The sequence below is a fragment of the Myotis daubentonii genome, chromosome 7 (assembly GCF_963259705.1).
Source record: "Myotis daubentonii chromosome 7, mMyoDau2.1, whole genome shotgun sequence".
Lineage (NCBI taxonomy): Eukaryota > Metazoa > Chordata > Mammalia > Chiroptera > Vespertilionidae > Myotis > Myotis daubentonii.
In genome coordinates, this window is record NC_081846.1 from 46,882,995 (window position 1) to 46,898,787 (window position 15,793).

At 42.3% G+C, this 15,793-nt stretch overlaps 1 protein-coding gene across 3 annotated transcripts in view; it reads left to right on the plus strand.

Annotated features, from left to right (window-relative positions):
• Window positions 1-15,793, plus strand: part of METTL8 (methyltransferase 8, tRNA N3-cytidine) — an 84,262-nt gene that overhangs the window by 44,130 nt on the left and 24,339 nt on the right. For all 3 annotated transcript variants that reach the window (XR_009453821.1, XM_059704129.1, XM_059704126.1), the window contains one exon: window positions 4,226-4,317. Coding sequence is in view for 2 of the 3 variants with exons in the window: in XM_059704129.1 (XP_059560112.1) it covers window positions 4,226-4,317 (92 nt within the window). In the remaining variant the exon portion in view is untranslated. The remainder of the gene's footprint in view (window positions 1-4,225; window positions 4,318-15,793) is intronic.

Genomic DNA, 15,793 nt, shown 5'->3' on the forward strand with positions numbered 1-15,793 from the left:
TGCCGCATCCTGTCACACACAGAGCAGGGCCGATCTGGGGGTTGGGGAGCTCCCCCCATCAGGCACAGAGCAGGGCTGATCAGGGGGTTGGGACGCCTTCCCCTGTCACGAACAGAGCAGGGCAGATAGGGAGGTTGTGGCCCCGCCCCCTGTCACACACAGAGCCGCAGGGCGATCAGGGGGTTTGGGCGCTGCCCCCTGTCACGATGATCCCAGTGCTGGGAGGCATATTACCCTTTTACTATATAGGATAGAGGCCTGGTGCACAGGTGGGGGCCGGCTGGTTTGCCCTGAAGGGTGTCCTGGATTAAGGTTGGGGGTCCCCACTGGGGTGCCTGGCCAGCCTGGATGAGGGGATGATAGCTGTTTGCAGCTGGTCACACCCCCTTCAGGGTGGGGGTTCCCACTGGGGTGCCTGGCCAGCCTGGGTGAGGGGATGATGGCTGTTTGCAGCTGGTCACACATCCTTCAGGGTGGGGGTCCCCACTGGGGTGCCTGGCCAGCCTGGGTGAGGGGCTGAGGGCTGTTTTCAGGCTGGCGGGTGACGGAAGCTCCCAACCTCTCCTTTTTTTCTTTTCTTTCTTTTTTTTTTTTATTCTGGGCCAGCTTTAGCTTTGAGGCTTGGCTCCAGCTCTTAGGCCTCCGCTGCTGAAAGTGGTTTCTGGCCTTTATTTACAATGTTGCGATCCTGCTGGCTGAAGCCCAGCGGACTAAAGCAGGTTTCTGGGGTTTTGTTTAGCTTCTATATTTGTTACATAGTTGCTTAGAGTTGCAGCTCAGAGGCCTGCAGCGGCAGGCGGGGAACGTTGGAGTCCTCCGTCACTGAAGCATGCAAGCCTCATGTTAGTTTCAAGCTGCCTGGCTGCCGGCCGCCATCTTGGCTGGCAGTTAATTTGCATATTGCCCTGATTAGCCAATGGGAAGGGTAGTGGTCATATGCCAATTACCATGTTTCTCTTTTATTAGATAGGATGATTTGTTGCTTTTAATAATATTCTGTATATGGGGTGGGGGCAAAGGTAGGTTTATATTTATGAGTATGCAAAACAGTTTATTCTTGTATTAGTATTTGCTAGAGGCCCGGTGCACAAATTTGTGCACCAGTGGGGTCCCTTGGCCTGGCCTGTAGGATTGGGCCAAATTCAGCTCTCCGACATCCCCCGAGGGGTCCCGGATTACAAGAGAATGCAAGCCAGGTCGAGGGACCCCACCAGTGCAAAATTGGGGCCAGGGAAGGACACAGGAGGCTGGCCAGCCCAGGAGGGACCACAGGAGGGCTCCAGGGCATGGCCAGTTTTGCTCAGTCCCAATAGGCCAGACCCTAGCAGCAAGCTAACCTACCAGTTGGAGCGTCTGCCTCCTGGTGGTCAGTGCATGTCATAGCGAGCAGTTGAGTGGCCTTAGCATATCATTAGCATATTACACTTCGATTGGTTGAACAGCCAATGGGACAACCAGACACTTAGCATATTAGGCTTTTATTATATAGGATTGTATTATTTTCACATGTACAACTGTAAGCCTATTTTTGCCCCACCCAGTATATTTATATGTGCAAAATACAAAGTATAGCTGTCAGTTCAAAGTGATTCCTCACATATATTACAATAAGACAAAATAAAAATCTATTCTAATCTGACTCATTAGAGCAGCGGTTCTCAACCTGTGGGTCCCGAACCCTTTGGGGGTCGAACGACCCTTTCACAGGGGCCACCTAAGACCATCGGAAAATACATATATAATTACATATTGTGCCAAACCGGTTTGGCTCAGTGGATAGAGCTTCGGCCTGCGGACTCAAGGGTCCTGGGTTCGATTCCGGTCAAGGGCATCTATCTTGGTTTCGGGCACATCCCCAGTGGGAGGTGTGCAGGAGGCAGCTGGTCGGTGTTTCTCTCTCATGGATGTTTCTAACTCTCTATCCCTCTCCCTTCCTCTCTGTAAAAAATCAATAAAATATATATAAAAAAATAATTACATATTGTTTTGTGATTAATCACTATGTTTTAATTATGTTCACTTTGTAACAATGAAATTGGGGGTCACCACAACATGAGGAACTGTATTAAGGGGTCGCAGCATTAGGAAGGTTGAGAACCACTGCATTAGAGCAAGTGACAAAGCTGCTTAATGATTATTTGGATTTTAAATAATTAGGTTTTATTTGAAATAATGGTGGTTAAAGTTTCATTTGTGAAACTTTGAGATTTGCATTATCATTTGCTTTTCCTAGGGACTTCAGTATACCAGTTCTAATCCTTCTCAAAAGATTGCAGTTTCTCACCTTTTGGTGGTATATTTATAGGCAGGTCACTGGAATACACCCTCTCATATCTTGTTACATACACATTACTTAAAAATAGCACCAAGGTGATCATCATTCTACCCAAACCAACTCCTTATTCTGTCATTGATACCCCCAGTTTTCTTGATATTCAGTTTTAAGATCTTGAAATCATTCCTGACTCTTCTTGTCTACTCCCCACAACATCTAGTTAATCCCCAGGACATAACAGCTTTTTTTTTTTTTTCCACAGTGTCTCTCCCGCCATTCTTCCTTTCTGTTTTTTCATTGCCACCACCTTAACCCTGGAACTTCTGACGCCTAGATCACTGCAAGTCTTCTAGTTGGTCTCCCACCCTCCAGTCCCTCCCCAGTTCATTGTGTCTTGCACATTACCAAACTGTTCACATTTGAGAGCCTCTGATTCTGAACTCTTAACTTCATCTGCAATTATCCAATCAAAATGGATTTTTTGTTGTTTCCTGTACAAACTGTCCACAGTCCCAGCTTCATACACATATATCAATTGATGTTTATCAGTTACCATAATGATGCACCTCAGGAATTTTATAACTTACCCCTTTCTCCTCAGTGAGGTAGCTGTAAATATCATATGATGTTAATGTTGGTGATATTTTTTACAATTTTCAATAAGTAAATTTCAAGTTATATAGAACTTTATTTCATTATTGTTTAGAAAAAAAAAGGTTTATTCCAAGAAATCACATCACTCACTAAAGTTTTACCAGTTGCAAAAAAAGAAATGCAAACTTTGTAAGAATAAAACAAAAGAAAATCACCTTTTTGTATAAAGATGCTGCTTTTTATTCTAAGAAAGACATTTTTGTGGCAAAAAATAATATCTTCTCGTGTTGGGAAAGTAAATTTTGAAACGAAAAAATACTTAAAGAAAATGCCAAAAAAAGAAAAAAAATCTCAGATCTTAGAAAGGTGACTTTTAAAAAATATATATATTTTATTGATTTTTTTTACAGAGAGGAAGGGAGAGGAATAGATAGTTAGAAACATCGATGAGAGAGAGAAACATCGATTAGCTGCCTCCTGCACACCCCTACTGACGATATACCCACAACCAAGGTACATGACCTTGACCGGAATCGAACCTGGGAGCCTTCATTCTGCAGGCCGATGTTCTATCCACTGAGCCAAACCGGTTAGGGCAAAAGGTGACTTTTTATATCTATATCAAGTTGTCTATAATTTAAATGTGAATGAACCCATTCATAGAAATTAAGGCAGGTAATAAGAAAAGTCTAAAGTCACTTTAGAATCTGAGGATTGCCCTAACCGGTTTGACTTAGTGGATAGAGCGTCGGCCTGCGGACTGAAGGGTCCCAGGTTTGATTCCGGGCATGTACCTTGGTTGCGGGCACATCCCCAGTAGGGGGTGTATAGGAGGCATCTGATCAATGTTTCTAACTCTCTATCCCTCTCCCTTCTTCTCTGTAAAAAAAATCAATAAAATACATATTTTTTAAAAAAACTGAGGATAAGTACAAAGTATTTTATAAATATTGTAAAAAGAGTATTCAAGAACCATTAAAGAATGCCCTGTTCATAAATTAACAAAAAGGCAAATGAATTTAGTCTTAGAGTAAAATACAGTGAACCATACCAGCACCCAAATAATCATGTGCCATAATGGTGCTTCTGGGACATGACATACTTCAGCAATCATTTCCAAAAGGTGGCAGGGGATTGCAACACAACCAGCTTTAAACAAAGAAACCACAGAGGTCCCAGGGTTACCCCGGCACTTATCAGGAGGCACATCTGACACAAAATACCTTCAGTGGACGAGGAATTAGTTTGCCTCATTTGTCTTTGCATAATCTAGAATGACAAATGCATCCCCTGCCACCCTTTTCCTGCCTTCTTCAACTGTAAAGCATGTTTTACAGTTGTTGTATTTTTTTATAGGGATCATATGCAATGGTCAAAAGAGGAAGAAGCAGCAGCCAGAAAAAAAGTAGAGGAAAACTCAGCTGAGCGAGTCCTTCTGGAAGAGCAAGGTAGGCAGCTAACTGTGGTAGCAGCTCCTGGAGCCCAGTTTTTCGTTTGACCTCCCACTGATCAGTCCACACCTGAGGCTCTTTCCACCGACTGTGTCATTGCTTCGGGGAGTTCTTTACTTCTACCTGTGCCATGTACTTGTTCCATTTGGGAGAATGCCCAGGTCTTTCAGTTCAGTGCAACCAACTTAATGAAATGAAGTATGTATTCACCTTGTACTTGCTCTTTTTTTAGTCTCTTTCTGGGAGACACACGCACATGGGTGGCATTTCAAACAAGATTTGAAAACATAACTTTAAAATTTTCCTCTCGTTAGGAGTCCTTTAGTATCCGCTGTGTGTTTCACTTGTTAGTAATGTTAACAAATTCAAACACTTTCAGCAAAGAAGGTAAAGTCATATCAAAATCTTGCTGGTCTCTTAGGATAAATATAAAGTTCCAATATATAAGGATTTAAGGTAACTTTTCTTGAAGGTCATTGACATTTAGAGTTTAATTCAGATAAAGCCTTGCCAGGCCTTCAAAAATGGCTTCTGAAAAATTGATCTGTGCGACTATCACACACAAAAAAGAAAACGTGTTGGTGAGGATGTAGAGAAATGGCAACCCTTTTGCCTTGTTGGTTGAATTGTAAAATGGTGCAACTTTTAGGGAAAGCAGTATGGAAGCACCTTAAAAATTAAAAATGAAGCTACCATGTGTGATCTAGCAACCTCGCCTCTGGACATAGCAAAAAGAAATAGAAAGCAGAGTCTTGAGAGATATTTGTACATCCATGTTCATAGCAACACTATTCACAATAGGCAAAAGGTGGAAGCACTCCACATGTCCATCGATGGATAGAAGGATAAACAAAATGTGGTAGATACACACAACGGATTATTGTTCAGCCTTAAAAAGGAAGGAAACCCTATCACATGCTATAACCTGGAGGAACCTGGGGGACATGTGAAATGAAATAAACAAGTTACAGAAAGGCAAGTACTGTATAATTCCATATGTATGTGGTATTAAAAGTAGTCATATTCATAGAAACAGGAAGTAGAATGGTGGTTACCAAGGCCTGGGGGACAGGGGAACACCAGAGTTGTTTAATGGGTATAAGTTTCAGATTTGCAAGATGAAAAAGTTCTAGACATCTGTTTAACACTATGGAACTGTACACTTAAAAATGGTTAAGATGGTAAGTTTTACGTTATGTGTTTTTTACCATTATTTTTTTAAAAAGTACCCCCCCCCCCAAATGACTTCCATCCTTACTATGTTGCTGGGAACCCACAGACATTCTGCTGAACATCTGTAGATAGGATTTTTTTTTTTTTTTTTTTTACTGTATTTTGCTTAAAATCATTTCTTCTTAACACAGCTTGGCTCTTTTTCCTTTAAAAAAAAATTATTGAAGTAACAAATGCAGAAATTTATACAACTTATAAATGAACTAGAGGCCTGGTACACGAATTCATGCATGGGTTGGGTCCCTCTGGGCGGCCTGCAAGGATTGGGCCGAAACCCGCAGTTCAGCGCCGCCTGCAGCTCCTACCTGCTGCTCCACTCATCCTGGCCCCACTGTGCCTGCTGCAGGCTCACGCCCAATCAGTCCCGATCCGGAGAGGCTCGCGCTGCTATAGCAGCACTCGCCAGCCATGAGCCCTGCGTCTAGTGCCCTCCCAAGGGGAGTGGAATACGGAATCAGGCTGAAACCAGCTCTCCGATATCCCCCGAGGGGTCCCGGATTGCGAGAGGGTGCAGGCCAGGGTGAGGGACCCCACCGGTGCACGATCAGGCTGGGGAGGAACCATGGGAAGGCTCCAGTGCATGTTCGGCTCATCTCAGTCCTGATCGGCTGGACCCCAGCAGCAAGCTAACCTACCAGTTGGAGCATCTGTCCCCTGGTGGTCAGTGCACATCATAGCAACTGGTCGACCAGTTTACTGTCTGCCCCCTGGTGGTCAGTGCACGTTATAGCAAGTGGCTGAGCAGCCTTAGCATATCATTAGCATATTACACTTTGATTGGTTGTTCAGTTGTTCTGCCTTTCGGTCTATTTGCATATTACCCTTTTATTATATAGGATTCTCACAGAGCTCAATGGATTTTCCAAACACCCACCTCAAGAAACAGATTATTACCAGTAACCCAGAGAGTTTTCATGTTCCAACCCAATTACCATACTTCCCCCAATCCTTCAGGCCCCATAATGAGCAACCATTGTTCTTCTGGCTTCTGACCCCATAGGTTGGTTTTGTCAGAGCAGTTTGGTTCTGGTTCTGACCATTTCTCATTCACTCTTGTGACAAAATCAGAGTACCCATTAAATAGAGCAAGTCAGGAAGCTATGGTCACGGGTCAAATCCAGCCCACTGCCTGTTTTTATAAGTCAAGCATTATTGGGACATAGACATGCTCATTTATTTACATATTTTCTATGGCTGCTTTTGAGCTATGTTTACAGAGCTGAATAGTGGCGACAGAGACCATATGTAGCCCACAATGACTACTCACTAACTGGGCCTTGGAGGAAATGTTTGCCAATGCCTGAGATGCAATTTTCAGGATAGATTGGTCAGCTGTCCCAAGGCTCCCTAGGGAAAGATGTTTACATTCCTCTGTGCAAGCCAAGCGAGTGACCATCACTAATCCCACTGGTAGTTAACTATCGTTCTGGTGGCGTCAGTCTACAATTGAGGCTAAAGTTTGAAGCGAAGGTAGCTGTGGAGCCTGAGCTACTGAGAATGCCCTCCCTAGCTGCCCTTACCCAGTGAAGGGGCAGTGCTGCGTCTTATCCTCTAGCATCAGTTGCTATTCCCTTAGAGCTTGCTCTCACTTCTTACACCTAAGCTTGAACATGTCCTGGAGAGTGGACAAGAAAGAAGAGTACTGCCCCACAATGGAGCTGTTCTATTTTTATGAGCTTCCAGTCATGCAGTCCAGAGTAGGATATGGCCCGGGAGTTGGATTTGAGGGTGCATACCAGTGGCAGTTCTGCTTACAGATCAGCCAACATTGCATTCCTTTCAGGAGCTCTGTCATTCTGTTTCTGAGGAAGTATAATTTTGCTTCTTTGCCAGCAGCTGCACAGACATATTTTCCACATTACTCAAGCTTCTGCTAGTGGCCACCTGGATGTGACAGAAAGAGTCAAGCCTAAACCGAATTAAAAGTTATCAGTCATCTTAATTCATTTTCAGCAAATTAAAAATTATACACAGTATATTTCATTTCATCTTTTAAAAAAACAAGGATTTTTTTTCCACACTCTTGAATATTTCTGTTTAGAACATAAATAGATGAGCAGTGCTGATAATGTTCCTTTGCAGTGCTCTGCACGTGGCTGCCTATTTTGGCCTATTTATGTTAACAATGAACTTGAGTGAAGCTAATGAGAAGGTTATTTTAGGGCCCTGGAAACCACAGTAAAGGAAAATGACAGTTCCCGCAGAATCATAGTGTGACTGAAATAGAAAGGTGGTGACTGGGCTCTCTCTGTGGAAGCAGGAAAAGCAGGCTTGAGAGGACTGATGATACTGCTTTGAAGCATTTGGTATGTGCTTATTAGCATGTCCAATCTTTCTCTGAGCAAGTTTTCTGGCTGCTGTGGAGACACAGAACAAAAGATTCCATTGTAAAATGACTCAAAGTGATGGAGGTTTCTGATGCATCCTGTCTGCGTTCCCCCTGTAACACTCCTCAGTGCGGTGGACTTCAAACATGTCAGGAGCCAGGAGAAGGACACACGGTGAGGGTGACCGGTGCATCACACTTAAGCAAGGTTTGCTCCAAGAAGCTGTTGAGTGACAGGACATTGCAGTGAGAGTAAAAGCCTACCTAGCCTCCCAGTCCAGTCTCTGCCAGGGATCATAGAGCTGCTAGTCTGTGGGAGCTAGTCTGGTGAGGCTTCCAATCTGGTATTTAATGTCTCCAGTGAATATGGGTCAAGGTGAATAGATCCCTTTAAAAGCTCTCCTGGCCCAAACTTTGTGAAAACCCAAAGGAAGCTCTGACCCAGATCTCCCAGTGCCTCTGTTAACCATCATCCCTTCTTACCTAGGAGAGTCCTAAGTCTTTGAAAGAGCCAGTTTTCTCCCATCACAAAGTATCCCCTTTGCAGATGGTTATACAGCATGAGCTTATCTTACTTATTTTAATGTCACTGGCAGGAACTGCTGCTAGTTGGTCTCTGACTCTGACCACCTCTCCAGCACATTTCTTTTCTTTTCTTTTTTAATATATTTATATTGATTTCAGAGAAGAAGGGAAGAGAGAGATAGAAACTTCAATGATGAGAGAGAATCATTGATTGGCTGCCTCCTACATGCCCCACACTGGAGATTGAACCCACAACCTGGGCATGTACCCTGACCTCCTGGTTCATAGGTCGACGCTCAACCACTGAGCCACGCTGGCTGGGCTCCAGCATATTTCTCTGTGTGTGTCAGTTTGTCCTGTCATTCCCATGTCCAGTTTCTCACCTATTGTCTCACCTATTGTCTTAGCTGTTGGTGAGAATTGAAGTCAGGAAATATCTTCACAATTCTGAAAATAAGAACTTATCCATCACAGATGACAGTCATTTTTTGCTGTGAGATGGTTGACATTTTGTTTTTGTGATTAAAATGTATAGCATCCAGGCTCTTCTTAGCAATATTTCTTTCAATTAGATGCCCAGATTAATGATTTTTAATTCCACATATCCTTTGTTAAATTCTTTTAAATTTTATTATAGACCATATTTCTTTTCAAAGAAGGTTAATTTGAGAAATGAGAAAGATTCTTTTGACAGTTTTTGAGTTAACGTGATTATCCTGTATAATAAAAGGCTAATATGCAAATAGACCGAACAACCAGTTGTTATGACGTATGCCGACCACCAGGGGGCACGCATGGAACATGGTGGATGTTGGCAGCAGGTGGCATAGCGCTACATGGTGGGCATCGGCTGTGGCAGGATGGTAGAATAGGTGAGCAGGGGCGCCAGACCAAGGTGGGGCACCAGTCGCTGTCATCGGGGTGAACCTCTGGTGGTTACTGAAAATTCTTTGTTCCTGCATGCTGTGGTCCCGCCCAGCGCTTGCACTTGCTGCTGGCACCAGCCCTGCTCGCACCTGCTGTTGGTGCTGTCCGCAGGTGCAAGCAGTGGCTGCTGGCCCTGATTGACCCGAGGGCTTCTCCACCTCCCCCTGCTCCTAAGAGGCTATCAGGGCCGGCAGCCACCGCTTGTACCCGCTGCCAGTGACGGCCCCGCTTGCATCCGCTGCCGGCACCGACCCCAAAAGCTCTGCGCCGTCAGTGGGTGTGAATAGGGCCAGCGGTAGCGGCTGGACCAGGGGCCTCGGTGGGAGGGGCCGGGCAGGGGTGCGGAGGATGGGCCAAGACCCACCCCTGTGCCCACCGCAGCCTCATGGCCCACATTTCCTTTAAAGGTGCACGAATTCGTGCACTGGGCCCCTAGTATTTTACAATTTTCTAAAAACATCTCCAGTGTATTATATCTCAGCTAGCTATTTAGTAAATGTAATGGGTTTTTAAAACTTAATAACAAAAGCAGCTGTGCTTTTACTCTAAAACAGCGGTTCTCAACCTGTGGGTCACGACCCCTTTGGGGGTCGAACGACCCTTTCACAGGGGTCACCTAAGACCATCAGAAAACACATATATAATTACATATTGTTTTGTGATTAAACGCTATGCTTTGATTATGTTCAATTTGTAACAATGAAAATTCATCCTGCATATCAGATATTTACATTATGATTCATAACAGTAGCAAAATTACAGTTATGAAGTAGCAACGAAAATAATTTTATGGTTGGGGGTCACCACAACATGAAGAACTGTATTAAAGGGTCGCAGCATTAGGAAGGTTGAGAACCACTGCTCTAAAATATCCTTATAAATAACTACCTAGCTAGGATGAGTTATCTATGTCAAGCCAAATAGTAAAAGAATCCCGCTATACTTTACCTTGAATAACTTTCCACTTGAAAGTATCCTATGTGGAAAAAAAAAGCAGCTAAAAGTTTTTTGTGCTGATAAATTTAGGGTATTGTTTATAAGTCAGCTTTAATTTAAAATTTCATGCAGTGCTCTCAGAAATGTACTTTTCATTTCATAACTTTAAGAGTTTTCTTTTATTAGACAATGGTGAACTTTATCAGTGACATGTGGAAATTACCAACTTTGAGAGCTCAGGTATTTGCGTAATTGATGTGCAAAAGTAACTTTAAATTGCTTTTTGTTACACTGCAACTTAGAATAAATTTTCATAATTCATATTAATCATATCATATATGTCAGATACATAAATGGTTTAATTCATTTTCTTAGTTATGATATTCAGTGTGATTCAGAGTGAATTCTGAATACTTAAGTATTATTAGTGTGTCATATTCCTCCTTCCCCTCAGCAGTACTGAATTTAATAAGTGAATAATTGAGAAGATGCTTCATTTGGCTGTGTTTAAACAGATCACTCTATCCTTTTTATTGCCATTGGCATAGAACAATTAATTCTGAGTTGGCAATCTAGGAATGTGAAAGGAAAAAATGAGCCTCCAAGAAAAATTGATCATTAATATACCTATTTAGAAGGTCAGTTGGGCCAGATAAAGACAGGGCAGATTTCGCTTCACTATATTCTCTTATCGTTATTGGCCTGAACTTGAGGTACGTTAACAGCAGGTTGAAACTAAACGTTTCACTTATGGTCAAGAAAGTAGCCGTTCCAAATCCCCTGTTATCACAGGTACTCTTGCAGTTCAGGAAATTAAATCATATGCTGAAGGTGTTTATGTTGTCTCATAACCATAATTATGAGTTTGATTGAGCTCCCATAGGGTCTCAGAAGCTGTCATGCATTACTGTGGAGTTGCCAGGATTGATTGGAGATACTACTGAAAACGCAACTTTAAAAAGAAGAAAAGAAAAAAAAAGGAAAGAGTTCCAGCCCATTAACCTTTCCCCATCCTGTCCTAAGAGCTGTTTCTGTTTTGTTTCTATGCCACAAACCCATCTATTCTCATTGAGCATTTAATGTTGCCATTGCTCAGCCTAATTTCATCACATAATTTTGCACACATAATTGATACTTTATATAATTTAAATGGAGTTTAATTCTGTATTTCTGACCTGTTTTTATGAAGGTTTACTTCAATCAGCATTATTTTTACAACTTAGTTATACTGACTATAAGTCATGCCTAGGTTTTCATTTTAACGCGGTGTTGCATAATGAGAAGAAAGTACAGAATTAGAAAAAACAGGTTAATTTGCAACAGCATGGATGGACACAGTGGGTATTATGCTAAGTGAAATAAACCAGACAAAGACAAATACCATATGATATCTCTTATATGAGGAATCTAAAGAACAAAGTCAACAAATAAACAAAATTGAAACAGACTTACACATACAAAAACAAACTGATGGAGGCCAGAGGGGTGGGGTGCAGTGAGTGAGGGTGAAATAAGATAATGGGATTAAAAAGTGCACATTGATAGCTTCGGAATAGTCACAGGGATGTAAGGTAAAGCATAGGGAATAGAGTACACGATATTGTACTAACTATCTGTGGTGCCAGGTGGGCACTTGAATTATCAGAGGGAACACTTTGGAACCCACATGAATGTCCATCCACTATGCTGTACACCTGAAACTAATACAAAATAGTGTTGAACACAAAAATAAAAAAATAAAGTATCAGCAGAAACCTGGAAAGAAAAAAGAAAAACAGATTATTTTCAGAAGTATTTTGGAGGGGCTACTATTGATTTTCTGTTAGGAAGGCAGTGTAGTGTAATGGTGTTAAGATCATGAGCTTTAAAGTTTGATAGACTTGGTCCAAGTCCAGGCTCTGGTGGGCCTTGGGAAATTTTTTTTATCTCTTCTGACCTTGAATTTCTTCGTAATTTGGAATAATACATCTATTTGAATAATACGTCTATTTGTTATTAAGATTAAATGGGAAGAAAAAGCCAAGTAAAGTATTTGACATACTCATAGCACATAATCAATACTTAGTATGTGTAAAATTGTTGTTATTTTTAATGATGTTGTTATTGGTATAATGATTTATGTCATTATTTGGGATTCTTTTCCTCATAATTTTGAAAATTAGGAAATACTTGAAAAAGGCTTGAAAGTATATAACACAGACCTTGACCATCATTTTCTAATAGTATTCAGATCCTTTCTAAAGATTTCCTAGGCCAGGGCTGCATTTAGATGCTTGATGTATTTGGTACATGAATCAGATTCCAGTCATCTACTGCAGATTCATTTTCTTTATAAATTGTAGAAATTAAAATAGTAATACAGGCTCGTTTTTATGACAGCAGTCTTATCCAAGATTTTGTAGTTTGTAGAACCGATCATGTCTAATATTCTCCATAAGTTCGTGGGGTTTAATAGGAAAGTACATAGACTTTTTAGAGCTTGAACATGGAGTACATTCAACCTCTCATCAAATGAGGAAACTGTAGGCAAGTTGAAGGAAGAATCAGCTAAGATTCTTTATCTTTGTGTAAGATGTAGACAAAACTGCAAAAGAAAGAACTACATAATAACCACTAAATTGTTAGCATCACTCCAAATTTTCACCAGATTTTGATAAATGAATGTAAAATAATTTTTTGAGTTGCAATCAGTGTATAGACGATCCTATGTGAATGTTTTCTCTTATTATTATCCTTTTCATTTTCATTGCTATGTAAGGTTATTCTGTTTTGACCTGCATGGTTTGCTTGGTCATGGTTTGTTGGGTATTTGAGTTATTTCCCAGTTTTTCCTCTTACAAATAGCACTGCTATGAATATCTTTCCTTTCAAGTTACTCCCCAGGTGTCTACCTCCCTACCACCAATTAATTCCTAGGGGAATAGTCTGCAAATTAATCACGGTGTACTATTATATTCTATTTACTGATAGTTAGGTTCAAAATCACTTCACAAGTAGCTTGGTATTGGAAACGCAGATACTAGAGATTTGACTAAATGTAGGTCTTGTTAGGTGGTTGCTTTTTATTAAGCAGAAAAACCTACCAGCATAGAGTGAGTTACAAAGAAGATTTTTAAGATAAAAGGAAGAAGGCAAGATGCAAGAAGACCCTGGGGAAATTAGACAGTTTCCTAATTCCTCCTGAATCTGATTTGCAGAATGTTGTTTTGTTTTCTTTGTATACACTCCAGTTTTTAAAAGTAGAGACAGGACTGTTGTAAAGATAAAATGTAGCATGTTTAGATTAATCATAAATAGGCTTCCTTCCATTAGTGTGGATGTGAGCATGTCTTGGACTTCAACATCACATAATTCTTTTGTTACAGAGATCTGCTTTCATTTCTCAGGCCTTAAATACAGATGGGAGTTTCTGTCGTTATAGCAGTCCTGCTGCCAGATACAGTTCAGGCTTCATGGGAAGAAAGTCTTGTGGCCAAATGGGTGGAGATCCATGGTGCAAAGCCATAAAGATAAAAATGGAAAGAAAAGAAAAACTATAAGGGCTTCGGGCCAGGGCTCTGTAACAAAGACAAACCTCACTATAGGCACTGCTCGTTCTGAGGGCAGGGGCTTCTTTAAAACTATGGGGAAAATGAGTCTGTTATTTTTATTTGTAGCTTAGTTTAATTTATTTTTGGCATATAGTAATTTCACAGATTAAAATTCAAATGAAAATTCTCAAACCACTAAGTTCCTCTCTTTTGAGGCAACCAGTATTACTAATTAAAGATTATCCTTCCAGAGCTATTCTGTACATATATATAAGTATATATGTATATATACATGCATGTATGTTTCTGTGCATGCACACACATGTATTCTTTTTCTCTTTTTTTTTTCTAACCAATGGTTGCATGCTAACATATTGTTCTACACTTTGCTTTTCACCCAACATTGAATCTTGGAAATTATTCCAAATCAATAGGTTTTTTATTCTTTGAAAGCACTTTTGAAATATCGTGTGTCTACATTGGGTGAAAATAATTCTTAACCCATGGATTAGGCCCAGGGAGTAGGCCTGGTACATAATAGTATCCAAGAAAAGTTTGTTGAATGAATGGGGGAGGGAGAGAAGAAGTATATTAGTTTATTAATTTAAGGTACAGATAGAAAGAGGCAGAAAGCTAAGAATTCCCTAAAATTTTGAGACTCTTGACCAAACCCTGACCCTGGGATCCAGTGAAATCTAAGGTATGATATCACAAAATGCATACCTCTTTTAGACAGGCATCAGAAGTTCTCTTTAAGGCTTCATATTAGGAGATGTCAGTAAAAAGAGATGCCTCTGGAGGTGGGGGAAGAATGGAGTTATGAGATGGCCCCTAGACTCCAGGAGTCAGCCCTATTCTGCTGTGATGGAACTCTAGGCCCTGGAATAACTGGGTTCATCTATTCTGTGCTGTCTTTCTTCCAATGCAAAACAGAGGGGTCAGAGTAGATTATTTCAATGGACCATTCTATCTCTAAGATTATGTCATTTATAATACCATCTGATTACCAATTTACATAGATATCATGTTGAAACTGCTTTCACACAAATAAAAAATAAGGTGTTCTTTCTCTAAAATAATAAAGAGCCTTATAGGTTACTAGAGGCCCAGTGCACAAATTCATGCATGGGTGGGGTCCCTCCCGGCCGATCTGGGCCAGCCGGAAGGAGGGACCATGGGAGGTTGGCCGGCTGCGGGAGGTTGGCTGTGGGAGCTCACTGACCACCAGGGAGCAGCTCCTGCATTGAGCATCTTCCCCCTGGTGGTCAGTGCGCATGATAGCTACCAGCCGGGCATCCAGTCTTCTGGTCCTAATGGTTGCTTAAGCTTTTATATATATAGACTAGAGGCCCAATGTACGAAATTCGTGCACGGGGATGAGGGGGTGTCCCTCAGCCCGGCCTGGTCCCTGGGCCTGGCCGGCGATCAGGGCCTATCGGGCTTGCCTTCCCCCAGCTGCCAGCAGCTGGCCGGGTCCCCGCCACTGCCACTGCTTGCCATCTGTGCGGCGCTGCCTGCCCTTCCCCCGCCACTGGTTGCCTTCCTCTGCAGGCGACGGGCATGGGGTGCAATCACTTGGCTGGCCTGGGCCTCCCTCTGCGGGGCAATCACTGGCCAGCCCCACACACCCGCTGTAGCTTCACTGGCTGGTGGCCTGGGCCTCCCTCTGTGGGGTGATCGATTGCAGCGCCCCCAGATTGATCGCCCTGCAGAGGGAGGCCCCGCCCACCCGCCGCAGTGCCACCAGCCGAGGGGCCTGGGCCTCCCTCCGTGGGGTGATCGTGGGGTGGTGGTGGGGCCCCCTGACCAATTGCATTGTGCCCGCCTTGGCTGGCCTGGCGCCAGTGCATGTCATAGTGTGGTCGTCTGGAACTCCATCTGAGGGTCATTCTGCTGTTTGGTCAATTTGCATATTATGCTTTTATTATTATAACTAGAGGCCTGGTGCACAAAAATTTGTGCACTCGGGTGGGGGGGAGGGGGAGTCCCTCAGCCC